Source organism: Xylocopa sonorina, chromosome 7 (genome assembly GCF_050948175.1).
Source record: "Xylocopa sonorina isolate GNS202 chromosome 7, iyXylSono1_principal, whole genome shotgun sequence".
Lineage (NCBI taxonomy): Eukaryota > Metazoa > Arthropoda > Insecta > Hymenoptera > Apidae > Xylocopa > Xylocopa sonorina.
Genome location: NC_135199.1, coordinates 5,874,953 through 5,889,212, shown reverse-complemented (window position 1 = coordinate 5,889,212; position 14,260 = coordinate 5,874,953). Strand labels below are relative to the sequence as shown.

General features: G+C 33.8%; 2 protein-coding genes across 3 annotated transcripts; both read right to left on the bottom strand.

Moving 5' to 3' along the window:
• Positions 1-219: 219 nt before the first annotated feature.
• Positions 220-12,396, bottom strand: Kdn (citrate synthase). The gene is made up of 4 exons (XM_076898287.1): positions 12,236-12,396; positions 3,238-3,393; positions 1,642-2,565; positions 220-1,548 (listed from the first exon to the last, which is right to left on the bottom strand). The coding sequence occupies exons 1-4, from the start codon at positions 12,278-12,280 to the stop codon at positions 1,282-1,284; spliced, it is 1,392 nt and encodes a 463-aa protein (XP_076754402.1). The 5' UTR covers positions 12,281-12,396; the 3' UTR covers positions 220-1,281.
• On the bottom strand, positions 12,236-14,202 carry LOC143425469 (5,10-methylenetetrahydrofolate reductase). 2 transcript variants are annotated; one of them, XM_076898288.1, is made up of 5 exons: positions 13,873-14,202; positions 13,571-13,791; positions 13,338-13,498; positions 12,940-13,262; positions 12,236-12,465 (listed from the first exon to the last, which is right to left on the bottom strand). In XM_076898288.1, the coding sequence occupies exons 1-5, from the start codon at positions 14,157-14,159 to the stop codon at positions 12,390-12,392; spliced, it is 1,068 nt and encodes a 355-aa protein (XP_076754403.1). In that variant the 5' UTR covers positions 14,160-14,202; the 3' UTR covers positions 12,236-12,389. The 2 variants fall into 2 exon arrangements, with proteins under 2 accessions (XP_076754403.1, XP_076754404.1); XM_076898289.1 differs by lacking the exon at positions 12,236-12,465 and adding an exon at positions 12,734-12,868.
• Between the last annotated feature and the right edge of the window lie 58 nt (positions 14,203-14,260).

Below are 14,260 nucleotides of genomic sequence, written 5' to 3'. Positions count from 1 at the left end.
ATGTTTTAATTTATCGTATAGTATTAAAAATAAAAGTAAAAGATTTTTGAGATATATGTAACACGTAAAAGCTCATTTTTAGTTTTCTGTAGATTTTAATTACATAATTATTAAATTAAGATTTTTCTGACAAATATCTAAATAAATGAATAATTAATAAGTGAACTTACTCTTTTTCATTTATTTTTGTTTAGCTTGAAATGTAAGAAAAGTGAAATGTAATTTTTAAAGATCTATTTATTTTCACGTTCGTTATAAATAAAGTATCGCACACACTCACTCATTCTCGTAACAGTGGATCCACCACTGGTCATTGTTTTTTCAATTAAATTTGTGTTAACCGAGGTAGCTCAATGTAAAAGAGCCATCTTTACAGTATTTTTGAAGAATCTAAAACCAACAACTGGTGCGCTAGCACTGCAACATTTTTTATACATTTTATTAGCCCTATTTACTTTTTATTTTACATAGTTTACTAAAAACAATTAATTTCTGCCGCTAAAATTTGTTTTAGTCACCACGCAATGCCTTTCTATCAGAATAATAGTAAGGATAATTATTGTGGGTCAAATTACATTTAAAAAATTCTGATATTTTTCCTTGGCAGTGTCTGCTTAATTTACAATATTTGAAGAATGTTTACTACGCACACCTAGCTTTTTTTTTTTTCTCTGAGCGTTTCAGTTACCTATTAACTTTTATTATAATGAATTCTATCGCTCTTACCCCTAAAACTGTCACAATTTAAATTAACGACAATGTGACAAATATATTTACAATGAACCGTGTCTACTGTTAATGCGTGTATTTCGTTTTCTCAAAGAGCTCTGGCAGTTAAAACTATGTATATCGGATCAATCTATTTTGCTCATACTTGGTTTCACGTCGCAAAAAACTCTACTTTCATTTGCATAGAATCAGTGTTACTGACAGACTAAATAAATGTAAGCGGAAGTTTTTACGGTGGAAATACATGGCGAAATTATATTTTGAAATGTCTACATTCGATGAATATATCGTTACGCGAGACGATTATTTGTTACTGTAATACCTAATCTGATATCTTTTTAAATAAGATTCAGCGATTAAAACGACTTCTCTGAAGTCAGATCGTGAATGAATTCAAAATGAGTTGGACATTACACTTTTCTGTGCATTTAATAATAATATTTTTCGATATGATAGAAAGCAGTCAGTTCTTATTCCTGTAGTCATGATGATGGTGTGACACGAACTTAAAAGTTTTCAATGATCCCGATTTTTCATGAATGCAGTTCTCGTTTAAGCTTTAACGCTTTTCATGAGTAAATCAGTGCTAAGAGATTTCGGCCTCTCAATTGGCAAACCGAGAGCACGATCCCAGACAAGAGACGCGAGGACACCAAGTGCACGCGATACTCCGAACAGGACGGTATAATAATTCATTTCTGTCATTCCATAATATTGCAACAGTACTCCCGAATGAGCATCTACATTCGGCCACGGGTTCTTCACCTTACCAGTTTCCAAAAGAATCGGAGGAACTACTTTGTACACTTGAGACACGAGCTAGAAAATACGCAAATATCATCAGTAATTAACGCAAAGTTGCTAATTAAACAACTATAATGTATCCTTAAATAAAGAATTTAGAAACTTCACCTTGAACAGTTTGTCATCTGGTAGATGTTTCAACGCGAATTCTCTCTGGCATGTATATCTAGGATCAGTCTTTCTGAGCACAGCATGGCCGTATCCAGGAACGACCTGACCGCTCTTCAACGTGCTCCAAATGAAGTCCTTCAGTTGTTCGTCAGTGGGATCGTTTCCAAGCTGGGTACGCAACTTCTGCAGCCATACTAGCACTTCCTGATTTGCAAGACCGTGAAGAGGACCAGCCAGACCATTCATACCAGCCGCCAAGGACAAATAGGGGTCGGATAATGCCGAGCCCACCAAGTGAGTGGTGTGCGCAGACACGTTTCCACCTTCGTGGTCAGAGTGTATTGTCAGGTATAAACGCATAAGCTCGATGAACTTTGGGTCTTCGTAACCGAGCATGTTCGCGAAATTCCAAGACCAATCTTTGCTCGCGCTGACGGAACCCAAGCCCCTGCCGTCTTTGTAAATATTCCTGTATATCGTGGCAGCAACCACGGGCAATTTAGCAATCAGGTTCATCGAGTCTTCGTAGACGGTTTCCCAATATTTGGTTTTATGCACACCTTGCGTGTACGCTTTCACGAATTCGCTCTCGCTGTTTAGAAGAGTGATAGCAGCGGAGAATTGGGTCATTGGATGAAGGGACTTGGGAAAATTGTTCAGAGCCTTGACCACATGGTCGGGTAGCGCGCTCCTCGAGGCCCATTCTTGAGAAATTGCTTTCACTTGAGCATCGTTGGGGATGTCACCAGTAATCAGAAGCCAAAACAGACCTTCCGGGAGTGGCTCTTCGCCGCCTTTAGCTTTTGGTAAGAGCTTCTGGCACTCGGGAATCGATTTACCTCGAAACCTAATACCTTCCTCTGGGTCTAACACCGACGGTTCCCATACAAGCCCTTTGATTCCACGCATACCACCGTACATCTAAAAAGGTACGAAAGATCAAGTTATCCGTGCGCTGCCAAGGATTTAGAATAAAAAAAGTTTAAGAAGAAGAAAAAGACACGGGTTCATTAACATTAATCTCTGATGTAACAACAGCGATAGACGCACTTTGAACTCATCCGTCTGTTACTTTTGCAGTCATCTGAATTTAATCGTACGTTTAAGTTCAGTAAAAAGAAAAAAAGATTCGAATATTACATAAGTTTTTAGATACAGTGGTGTGGCACAAAGAATTCGATCGCCTCTAAAAAGTCTCTGAGAATGCGATATCCAGGGAAACAAAGTTCAGCGTATGTTGATTATGAAAATTGCCAATTTCTACTCTATGATAATTGGACAGCCAGAATTATTTCGATAACCCAAGAATGTCTCTTTGTATCACAATCACATGATAAGCACGCGGCGTACGCTTATTCTGTGGTCTTTATCGTTCATCAGCGAACTGCTATCGCTGTCAGGAAAAAAAAGCTCGTAATGTGTATCTCATTTAAAAACTCTTCTTTCACGTGACGCAATATGCTAATACACAATCTTTGTGGCGTGATTTATCATATTTGCAACATACTACTCGACGGACTATTTTATTGTCAGATTTCTAGGATGAGAGAAAAGCGCTATAAAACGTGAATTGCATAACGATAATAAGCGTACCATATCCACGGTGACTTCTCCAACTTTAGTACTCCCATGCTGTTTACGGAAGGCTTTGATGCGCTCTTGTTCCTTTGGGATTTTATCAGCCAAGACCTTTTTGAGATCGGTAGAGGCATCGCTCAACGATCTTAAAAATACGGTTGTAGTTATTTTCTGGAAAAAAAAGTGAAACGACGTCAATTTATTGTTATCACCTGATTTTATAAAATTCTGCGTGCGTACTGATTCTCTTTAAAATATTTACGTATAACAAGAAAAACTGAGTTTATCCTGGTTTCTAATTCATAGAAAAATTACTTGTAAGTAAGGACACGTTGACAAGGAAAACGCTTCGTTCTTTTGCAATGATCATTATGTAAGTTCTTTTACGTGTATATGTATAAATATATATTAGGAATTAATAATTAAGGAATTAGAATCAAAGAATTTGTGGTCATAAAATTTACTTAGTTTCATAGAACAATTTTATCTACTTAATGCGATAAATGCAATTAAATTCTCATTATAGATAGACTCTTCAATGTCTGGCGGATTACGTAAAGCAGAATCGAATGACGTATAAATTATACGTATATTTCTGTGACAGAGTATGTATATAGAGAACCAGCTTCCGTGCGGATGTCATGATTTTGTAATGGAAAAATTGACTGACAATTTTTATGTCCTTTTATGTGCCTATTAATTTTATTGTCTCATTAATTCATATATGAGATTAATAGACAGATTAATAAATAAATAAATATATTTATATGCAATTATAAATAAAGAACGACTTAAATTTAATATAATCACATTCATACGATCAGCTGAATTAATTTGAAGAAATTAGTGTTAGACAATTTTTAAATGTAGAATAATATTAATTTTTATACACAAGATCAATCAATTCTAGCAATTCTAAGAACACGAGAGGACAATAAAAAATAAATGTATTACTGCATGATAGGAAAGAAACGACGATCACGACGAGAACTCTAATAAATCATCAGTTTCATATCGAGGTCACAGGTCTCGCGTTAGAGAGTTCAATATCACGATGTACGCCGATTGGGAAATTCACCGAAAAATCCTGAATCGTTAAAGAAATTATTGTACTTGACATCGTATAATTGGATCTCGACGATTTTTTAGATTCATAAAGATAATATTTCGCCTCGTGGATCGATTTTTATTTTTAGCAACGCGTTTACTGTTATCAATAAACGCGATACGACGGTGATTTCACTGGAATTAACAATTTACGCTCCAATGGGACGGAAAAAAAGTTATTTCAGATACGCGTGCAAGAGACGATAACGTGATTTATATATCGAAGTAGACATTTTTCACGAGCAAGAGTATGTCTGTCTATATTTTTAGATCTTCAACTCAAAGGTTCTTGTACTTTTCACATTCCTCGTCGTCGAATATGAGTGATTCATTGTTCGCAGGTTGAAGCAGAAATCTTTAAACAGCGGCAGATTCAGAGTTCAGAGCTTGGAGAGGAAAGATCGATTCGCGACCGCATTCTGCGACGTGAATGAGAAATTGGGTCGAGGTGAAATCGCTAGGGAAAGGTAAAAAGGAACGTTCATCCAGGGCTTACTGGTCGTGATACTTGTTTGATAGACTTTCATTGTTCGATTTCATGTTTTCGAACTTTATCCTCTGCGTCCACTGCAGGTGCATGCGGAACATTTCAAATCTGTTAAAATTATTTATGAATTAAATGAAACGCCTAGTGGAGAATACACGACAATCGCAATTACATCAAAATAAATAAATAAAATTGAAATAGAAGCAAGAAAAAAGTTGAAATCAATACAGGTGAGAAAAGTTTTTTAATTAAATGTTGGAACATCTGGTAACTGAACCAACTATTCCCAAACAAGAAACTTTCATTGAGAAGCGATCCGATAAATGAATAGACTATTAAAAAAACTTGGTAGTTCTATTTAAGAGATGCGCCATCATTTCCACGCAAACGTGATAACGTGCAACCGTATCCTACTCCAGACAAGATCATGTTTAATGTACGATGTGTCGTTGACTGCGAATTGCCAGTGACATTGGCCTTTCTATTAAATTTGTCATTCATCTATCCTATCACATGGCAATTGTACGTATACGTATCGTGCGACCCCCAATTATATACCATTGATCCCTCGTCACCTAAAAATACCAATTCGACAATCTTTGTTTAATTATAACGCAAAAGGTGGTTCCTTTATGTAATAGCGTGATCGAAATATTTCGCTTACAAATAGAGAATTACTGGCTGGTAGGGGGACGGAAAGAGTACACGTTGATGCGAAGTCTAACAAAGGGTTAATTCTAAAATGGTCACGAAACAGAGTCTGTTATGAAAGAGGTTCAGTTCCTCGTGGTTAGCCTATATCTGCGGGTTATATTGTACGTCGCTTTTGGCTAGCGTGTTGTATTTATGAATGCAAGTATTCATCTAGAACAGTATTGTAACTATATATACAAAGGAATATGCATACATAGTTACGTCTGGATGGTGGCCAGGGTTTCAAGTGGTCGATGACTAAAAATAAATAGTTTCACGTGTTCTATAATTTAACCCATGCTACATAATGTACACGTGATAAGAAAATTGGACGAACGAATGTGTTCTTTGTAACACGATGATATTCGGTATTACAAAAGTGACCGCGTACGCAAAGTTCAAAGTATTTTGGAAGATGTCAAAATAGGACGGGCACATGCACGTTAGGTATTAAAAGCGAAATGATATGTTTGCCTCGTCACTATTTATAATTGGAAAAGATAGATTGTGTATATGCATTTCACAGAGCGATAAGAGAATTTGAATAGATAAATAGGAAACTACTTTCTGCACGATCGGTTGGCATTGTGACTTGATACATTCACGCCAAGAATTCGTTGCTTCGAGTGGGGATAACAATGTACATAGCTCGCAAAAGAAGGATATCAAGTTGTAACCACGACCGCGTAATGAAATATGAATTGAATGGATTGACAGTGACTTATTTCCGCTGTTCGTGTCATTGAAAATGAGATCGGAATTTGACTTAATGTATGATAATGTCTAACAACGAAAACTGGAATAATAGAATATTCGCGTATTTATTTTATTGTCTTAGTAAATCTCACATTTTTTCAATGGCGAATTACTGAAATTGAAACGTTCAATGTCTGTGGTAAGTCGTGAGAAGTGCAGCGTGAGATCAGAATATTTCCCAGATCAAGGTTCAACTTTCACCATGAGTGACGCGTTCCTCGATGCATTTCTCGTGTTTTATCCTGATACTGACTTAACAATAATTCGGAATAATCACGTTCCTGGATGCTTTTTGCAAAGTAACATCGCGCGAGTGATACAATTATAATATCGCGTAACTTACTGGAGCAAAGATCTGATTAAATGTTTTGTCAGATCAAGAAAATGAAATATGAAGTTACAATAACATTTAGAATCTAAATTAACATAAATACGAAATGTAAAAAATTCCGACCGTTTAAACGCACGTGGAGCTTTGTAAAGCACTATATCAAGGGTTTCCAACGTTGTGGCCGTGAACACACATGTGTCCTCGAAGGTATTTACACGTGTCCACAACTACAAAGTATTGAAACAATGAAATCGGCGTTTTTAGTATGATATTAGTTGTCACGTGCGTTAGCAATTATTTTTTGCAATCTCGAATACGTCCGCGCCACGCACAAAGGTTGAGAACCCCTGCACTACATGGTATTAATTACCATAATGACAACGTCAAATGGCGTGTGACGCGTGTAGATTTCTCTGTGCATATACGTAAGCGTAATTGTATGTATGCACGTATCAAGATTCTAAGTTCATCGCGTGCAAGTGATTTGAATCATTCACGTTGTGGGAAAAAATGAAAGTCCGTGCAAGGTATTCGAAATCGCAATAGTTTTCAATCTTTGAATTTATTGCCTCGTGACGAATGCACAATGTATTCAATGAATTCGCGAGAAACGTTATCTATTTTTATAACTGTATTATCCTGCCTGCGTTGAGTAAAGAGAATTGTTTTTCTAATTATTTTAAAGTGCCCATTATATCTTTTACAGATCTACTATTATTGACACTTACGTTTTATCTACAATTAACGACATTTATCACCTGATGTTTTTACAATTAACAACTAAATGTTAAGACCCTGAAATAAATAACAGATAATATGTAAAGTTGTAATTTGTACTGTATTGTTCTATAATATCTCTTCCAGTAATTACAATGGAAAACATATGCGGAAAGATCGATTTCTCCTATCGTTGATACTGAGGAGAGTTTGAATAATGTAAAAGCTGATCGATATCGACGACTCACGAACGAAGGTAGTTGGTAACGTGTCGTTTATCGATAGCGTTTAAACCTTAATTACGAGCAGATATGACTTTTGACGTATGTACAGTAATTTGTTTAATGGTACAGTTGAGATTATATTTACCAATCAAACTGTAGCTCAAATATTTAAGCCAATATATTTACGTTGATATTTACACAGGCAAGACCTGCCGCGTGCGGTTGTGCAGGTTGTGCCCCGCACGAGGGACTCCATCGAAGGGCGTCTTATCGCCACGAAAATTTCTATGCTTTTTATGTGTTAAGGCTAAGATATCATGAAACATCCGATATAAAGAAAGTTAATAAATAAAGACAAAGATAACATTATCTCTTTATGTTCTACTCTCTATGGTTCTATATATATTTTTTGTACCTAACTGAATAAACATTTTGTGAATTGAAATTAATTATGTTGCAGTAATTTACAAAACTTGTAACATGGAAATGGGCACTAAATTTCTTTAGCACATAGGAGCCTCTTACATTACCCACGCGGCGGTCCTGTACACAGGTGAATTAAATAAAATAAAATATATTCCCAAACGAATATTGTTATTTTGTATTATTACGAGTTCATATTGCACGATTCACTGACAAGTGGATTGAAGCGGAATTGAAGAAAAATGAAAAGAAGTACGAGGTTGAGTGGCCAATGAAATTTTGGATCGGTGTGCTGATTCTGTCATGGCGGACAGAGATTATCGTCTCACGTGTTCACGATATATTCGCAGATTTGACGTCATTCAAGCAGTGTTATTCACTTGCTACGTGACAATGACTGATATCAGCTGTGCCAGTGATCATTTCAATTTTTCCGGTTTCGAATGGTATATTGCATACCGTATCAACGTATACAATTTCAATAATTTCTTTTTGATTCTTTGTTTCTCGATATGTACAATGTACAAATGAAACATATAATGTAAACTTGATATACTAAAAAATAATTGTGACGAAAAATATTTTTGCTACAAGAAAGATAACGATTATATAACTGCAAACTATAATAAACTATATACTAATACTAATGCAAAAAATTAATGTTCACTGAATATAACTTTTTATCTAAACTAATACAAATTATTAACATTTCCGTAATAATTGCAGTATCGCGTAAAACTTACGTAATATGTTAACAAACATATGCTACTGCAACGAATCATATATATTTTGCATAATGTAGTGTCGTAGTTTTGTCATTAAACTTTGAGGACTCATACCCGTCGATCGTGCTGCAGCATTCACGAACTTATTGATATTTCGGTGGTGATATTTTTGTCAATCCAATGCAATCAAACAATTCGACAGACTGTAGAATCTTAAAAAACCTTGACTGACATTTTCAGGGAAATCGTGACTGTTGGTCGCTGCATAGATTTGGTTTTTTTCTCGTGACGGCACGATAAGGAATTACGAAACAAAATACGGGGAAATTATCGTGCGGATACACGTTTCGGTGAAACTAAGATCTTTGACCTTATTTCCTTTCTTGATCGAAAGTAGGTTGACATCGTCGTATTTTTGCCACGAATACAAGCTCTCTTTATTGCAATTACCTTCAATGCGTGCAGATGTTTGTCACGATTGTCGAAGGATTTTAACTTTCTCAAAATACTCTTCTCGATTAACTGATATGAAATCTTTCAAGCTACGATAACAGTAACGAAGTAAACAAGCTCTTGTGAAATTTCTTAAAATCTGATTGTTTCCTCGTAAAAGGTAAAGTGAATTCTTCGTAAAAGGTAAAATTGACTAAAATTTAATTTTCTTTGACTATTATTCTATTATATTTGTCGTTGATAAAGCTAACTAATTAGTATATTCAAAATATATACATAGAATATACAGATGCACCTAATTTAGATAGTGTATTTAAACAGATTTATCTACACGTAAAGAAACTTTATCTTGAGAGGCACTTCTGTGAAGGAGTTCAAAAAAGTGATTACAGTTTTACAGGCAAGAATCAATAGCTGGATACATAAGAATACTTCAAGGTTACCTAAGCCTATTTATTTGCACGAATCTTATATTTTAATACGGAAGGAACTGTAGTTATACAAGATGAACCATAGGACATGTTACATAAGTTACTAAAAACGTTTGAGTTTGGTTTTCCATTTCAAAATAAAACTTGTAGAAACCAACAATGTTCAACAAATAAATTTTTTCAATGCCCTCTATAAAAAGCTTGGTTTCATTGCTTGATCATTTTTTCCATATTAGATATATCTGTCATGATAATTGAAATGGTTAACATCTAAATGATATATTAATTTTTTATTTATTCAGTTGGTTAAAAGAGAACGTGAAATGTCAAGATATATTCAAAAAGTAATCGTGAAACCTCTTATCAAAAAATCTGCAGGCACGTGAATGTAAAGTTAATCTCAATCGAATCGAGACATATTGTAAACTTATTTGATTAATTGTTTAACAATGCGTATAAGATAACACTCGTGTAATCTCTGATTGCATAACTAACAAACATCTGAAGGGTATTACCAGATATAACACATCGGCGAACTACAATCATCTAATTGATTTCGCGCCATATAATCGCCAAATGGCGCTATAATGACTGAGACGAGGATGTCACGCATGATCCAATCTTTATTAACCCTGAAATTCAATCGTCTTAGTGACAACTATACGTTCGTCTTTACATCCGCTTTAGTTTGAAACTTAAAGTGACAGCAGAATTAATTTTATATATACCTTACTAGGTTTTTAGCCCAAAGAGAAGATTTCCGTAGATTAAACTGCATAGATCATTTAAACGTTAATTATATACGATATATTTTACATTATATAGAAGAAGAGTGGAAAAGATGGTCCTGAAGTAGCGTGTTACGCGATCTGAAGGTCACATTCGTATACATATCTATGATATTAGGTAATCGGCGAGCCATCTATAAGTTGGACGAGGAGTTTCCGAATCTGCCAACAGCTACAGTAGATATACGTAGACTTTGTGCTAAATTATTCACCTCAATTTAATAATCTAATCTTGGAATAATTAAACTAATAACTGGATTAAATATTGAACAACGTTTTAAAAAAATATTAACATTTGCATTCACATGTTTGCATTGATTTGAATATATTGATTTTTCTCCATGAAAATATATTAAGTTCTAAAGCATTAGTTATTTTTTTTATCATTCAATGTTAAGCGGAATTACAGCCGGACGTGTGGTTTACTGTGGTCAAGTATACGATAAAAATTAATGTAGATATGGTATCAGGTGAAAAAGAATGGCCAATTAGAAGTTCGATCGGTAAGCAGGTGTTTCTTAAGCAAAGGTCACGTAAATTGGACCAATGTGCATCGAGAAGGCTGAATAAATATTGACCTTGAAATCATGCTAAAATTATCATACCTTGCGAAATTATAATATCATCAATGGACGTATGTGTCGATGTAAGAGATTCTCAAGTATTCCGTATATACCTTATGCTATGCTTGTGACCTATAAACTTGTGTTCGTGGCTTTAGAATTCGACTTCACTTTGATTACGAGATCCAAGCTTCGTCACGCAAATACTATAATTGCAAAATACAAAAATCAACTGATTGCATTGAGTTTACGGTAAACCGATAATGAAATTAAAATCTCACATTCCATTTCCTTATCTGATGCATGGTCCCGAGAGATTCCATGTTTAGTTCGACTAATGCTAACGGAATATAATATTCATTTGCATGTGTTGTTCATTCATATGTTTCAGAAGCTTTACGTGCACATTGTACAAAACTTTACACTTTAATTTAACATTTTCATTGAATTATTGTATTACACTTGCGAAGCAACAAAGAGAAAAATGTTAATAATTCTGCTTATTTTGCATATCGTTTAAAAATCATTCATCACGATCATCGAAAAATGAATCTCTCCTAGTCACTAATTTATGATAGATAACATTTACACAATTGCCATCTGAAAATTTATTACGTAACTACTATTGAGCATGATAAAATAAATATATAATTTTATGTAGATTTCGACAAAAATTAAACAGGGTATATTCCTTTTACGATTCTAGTAACATTTCGTACCTTCATCGAATAGAACAATTCGATTTAATAAGGCGCTCTTGTATTAAAGTACTTCGAAATATCGTGCAGCATTGGACCTTTGCAAAGGTATTTTGGACCATACATTTCATACATCAAAACTTTCAGTTTTACGAAATTTTCACGACCATCCTTCCCCCTCCCCCTCCTCTCCCTCTTCATTAACCTGATCGATAAATCTAATTAATATCTACCTAAATATTATTAATTTAAACAATTAGCTACAAATCTACCAATTTGTATATTGACAGTTTTGATTGTGTTGCAGAATAGTTACTAGGCTATCGGTCGATAGAACGCCTACTCGTATCTAGAACCATAGCGTCTTGGCTCCTAACAGTACGTAAAATTTTTGTATTTCGAAAGAGATGAATGATAAAATATATGAATTCTTACATTCAGAATATATCATTATCTATTAAAAATTCCCTATCGTTATTGCAAAATGTAACGGTATATGTTAAGCACCTGGTCGTCGTTCGAAACTTGCACCGAAAACAATATGCAGTAGTCTAGGAATCGTTTGAATGTTAGCAAGTAAGACTAATCAATTTTCAGTAAATTCGTTTGTCACGTACCTGTACTTCCAAACAACGTTTGGGACTGAAACGGAAGAGTGCCATTGTTCTTTATATCCAGAATTATGGATCCTTCCTCTTTCTTATTACTGTCACTCCAACTATCCAACTGACCACGCGGAGCTCTGGCGCCCAACTCAACTAACTTTTCTATTCATTCGTCATGAATGTTTTTATAACGCATGCGCACAGCAGCAAGTATCCTCGAAGGATCATCCGCACGTATAAATCTGCCACGTTACGTTGATAAAAAAATCTCAAGACTAATTTCGTAATTATTACTTATAGGATAAATTAGAAAAGATTGTATTTAACAATTTTACTGTAAAAAATAATATTAAAATGTACTATATGTTTTAATAATTATTTCTTATTAACGAGACAACGAATTAAATATTTTAATACTTTGGTATTATTCTGATATAGGGAATTTTAGCAATTGGTAATTACTAATTAATTTGCCGCGCAATATGATTACATATTTAAAAATATGTTGATATATTTATTAAAATTATTGTAATTACAATTTCCTATCTTTTAATAGTAATTATTTAATTGTTATTGAAACTTTTTTCGTTTATAAATCAATGAAAAATGTCGAGTCTATCACAAATTTCCGATGTTAATGATGGCCTACAATTTATAAACATATTTTATTTTTAAATACATTCCACACATTTTTTTATGATAAATGTAATACTTACTTATTCAATGTGTAAAAATGAAATCCGCAAGTAGTTTTACTTGCGATAATGGTCTTGATAATATCTATAGATAACTTTATCCCATAATTATATACTTCATCATCGTTACCTTTTATAAGTTGCAAAGTATTTAAAATATTTTGGGGTACTTTTACATTACAAATTTTGCACATTTTCTCGAGATAGGCATAACTCGAAAATGGTAGAATGCCTGGGATAATCGAGATATTAATTCCAACTTTTCTACAGTCATTCACAAATTTAATAAAAACATTTGCTTCAAAAAAGAATTGTGTTATTATAAAATCTGCACCTGCGTCAACCTTCAAATCAAAGGACCATTATATGTATTAATTTTAAATATGCAAATTAGTAGTAAAATTCAATAAAGCAATTACTTTTTCTTTCAAATATAACAAATCCATTTCTTTAGATGGTGATTCAGGATGCATTTCTGGAAAACCAGCAACACATATACAAAATGTATCACCGAATTGTTTCCTTATGAACCGCACTAAGTCGACTGTATGTGGAAAGATATTGTTTTCACTTGTAGAATCTGAAATTTCACTTCTGTAAAATCTAATATGAAAATGTTTACTGTATGTAAGAATTCCAATTATGAAATTACCACCCCTCAATGCAAAAATATTGTGTATGCCACAATCTAATGCTTTATTTAATATAGTTTGTACATCAGTCTCAGTTAAATCATTAATTGGAAGATGTAAAAGCGTATTGCTTGGAAGTTTATTAAACATGTCTAGAGATGAATGGTATTGTGTTCTGTTTTTTATGGACGATGTTAGTGCATAAAAGAGTGGATGATACTTATTCATCTCCGCAAAGTAGCTGATAATCAAAATTTTGTATGTATAAAAATATAAGTATACATGTTATGTATTATTAACTATTACTAATCTGTATACAAACCTTTGATAGAAATCATTGCTTTTTGCACGCATAATCTCAAAACTACAACATATCGTATTCAAAGCACTTATATCTTTTAGTTTCTTTCTCAAATCAAAGATCCCACGCTCATTACTTGTAGCTCGAAATGGGATTACGACATTATAATATTGATAGTTAGAAATAGACTTTTTGTACATTTTATTTTCTAAAATGAAGTTATTCAGTTTGTTTTTCAATGTGTTATGAGAAAGGCAGCTAATAACTATGCAGTTTTCTTTAATTTCCAGATTGCATAATATTTTCATTATCAAGTTGCACAATACGTGAAACTGATAATCAGTTTACTATAGTGGTCTATAGTTTACTATAGACAGTTTACTATAGTGGTACCATCTTCCAGAAATGT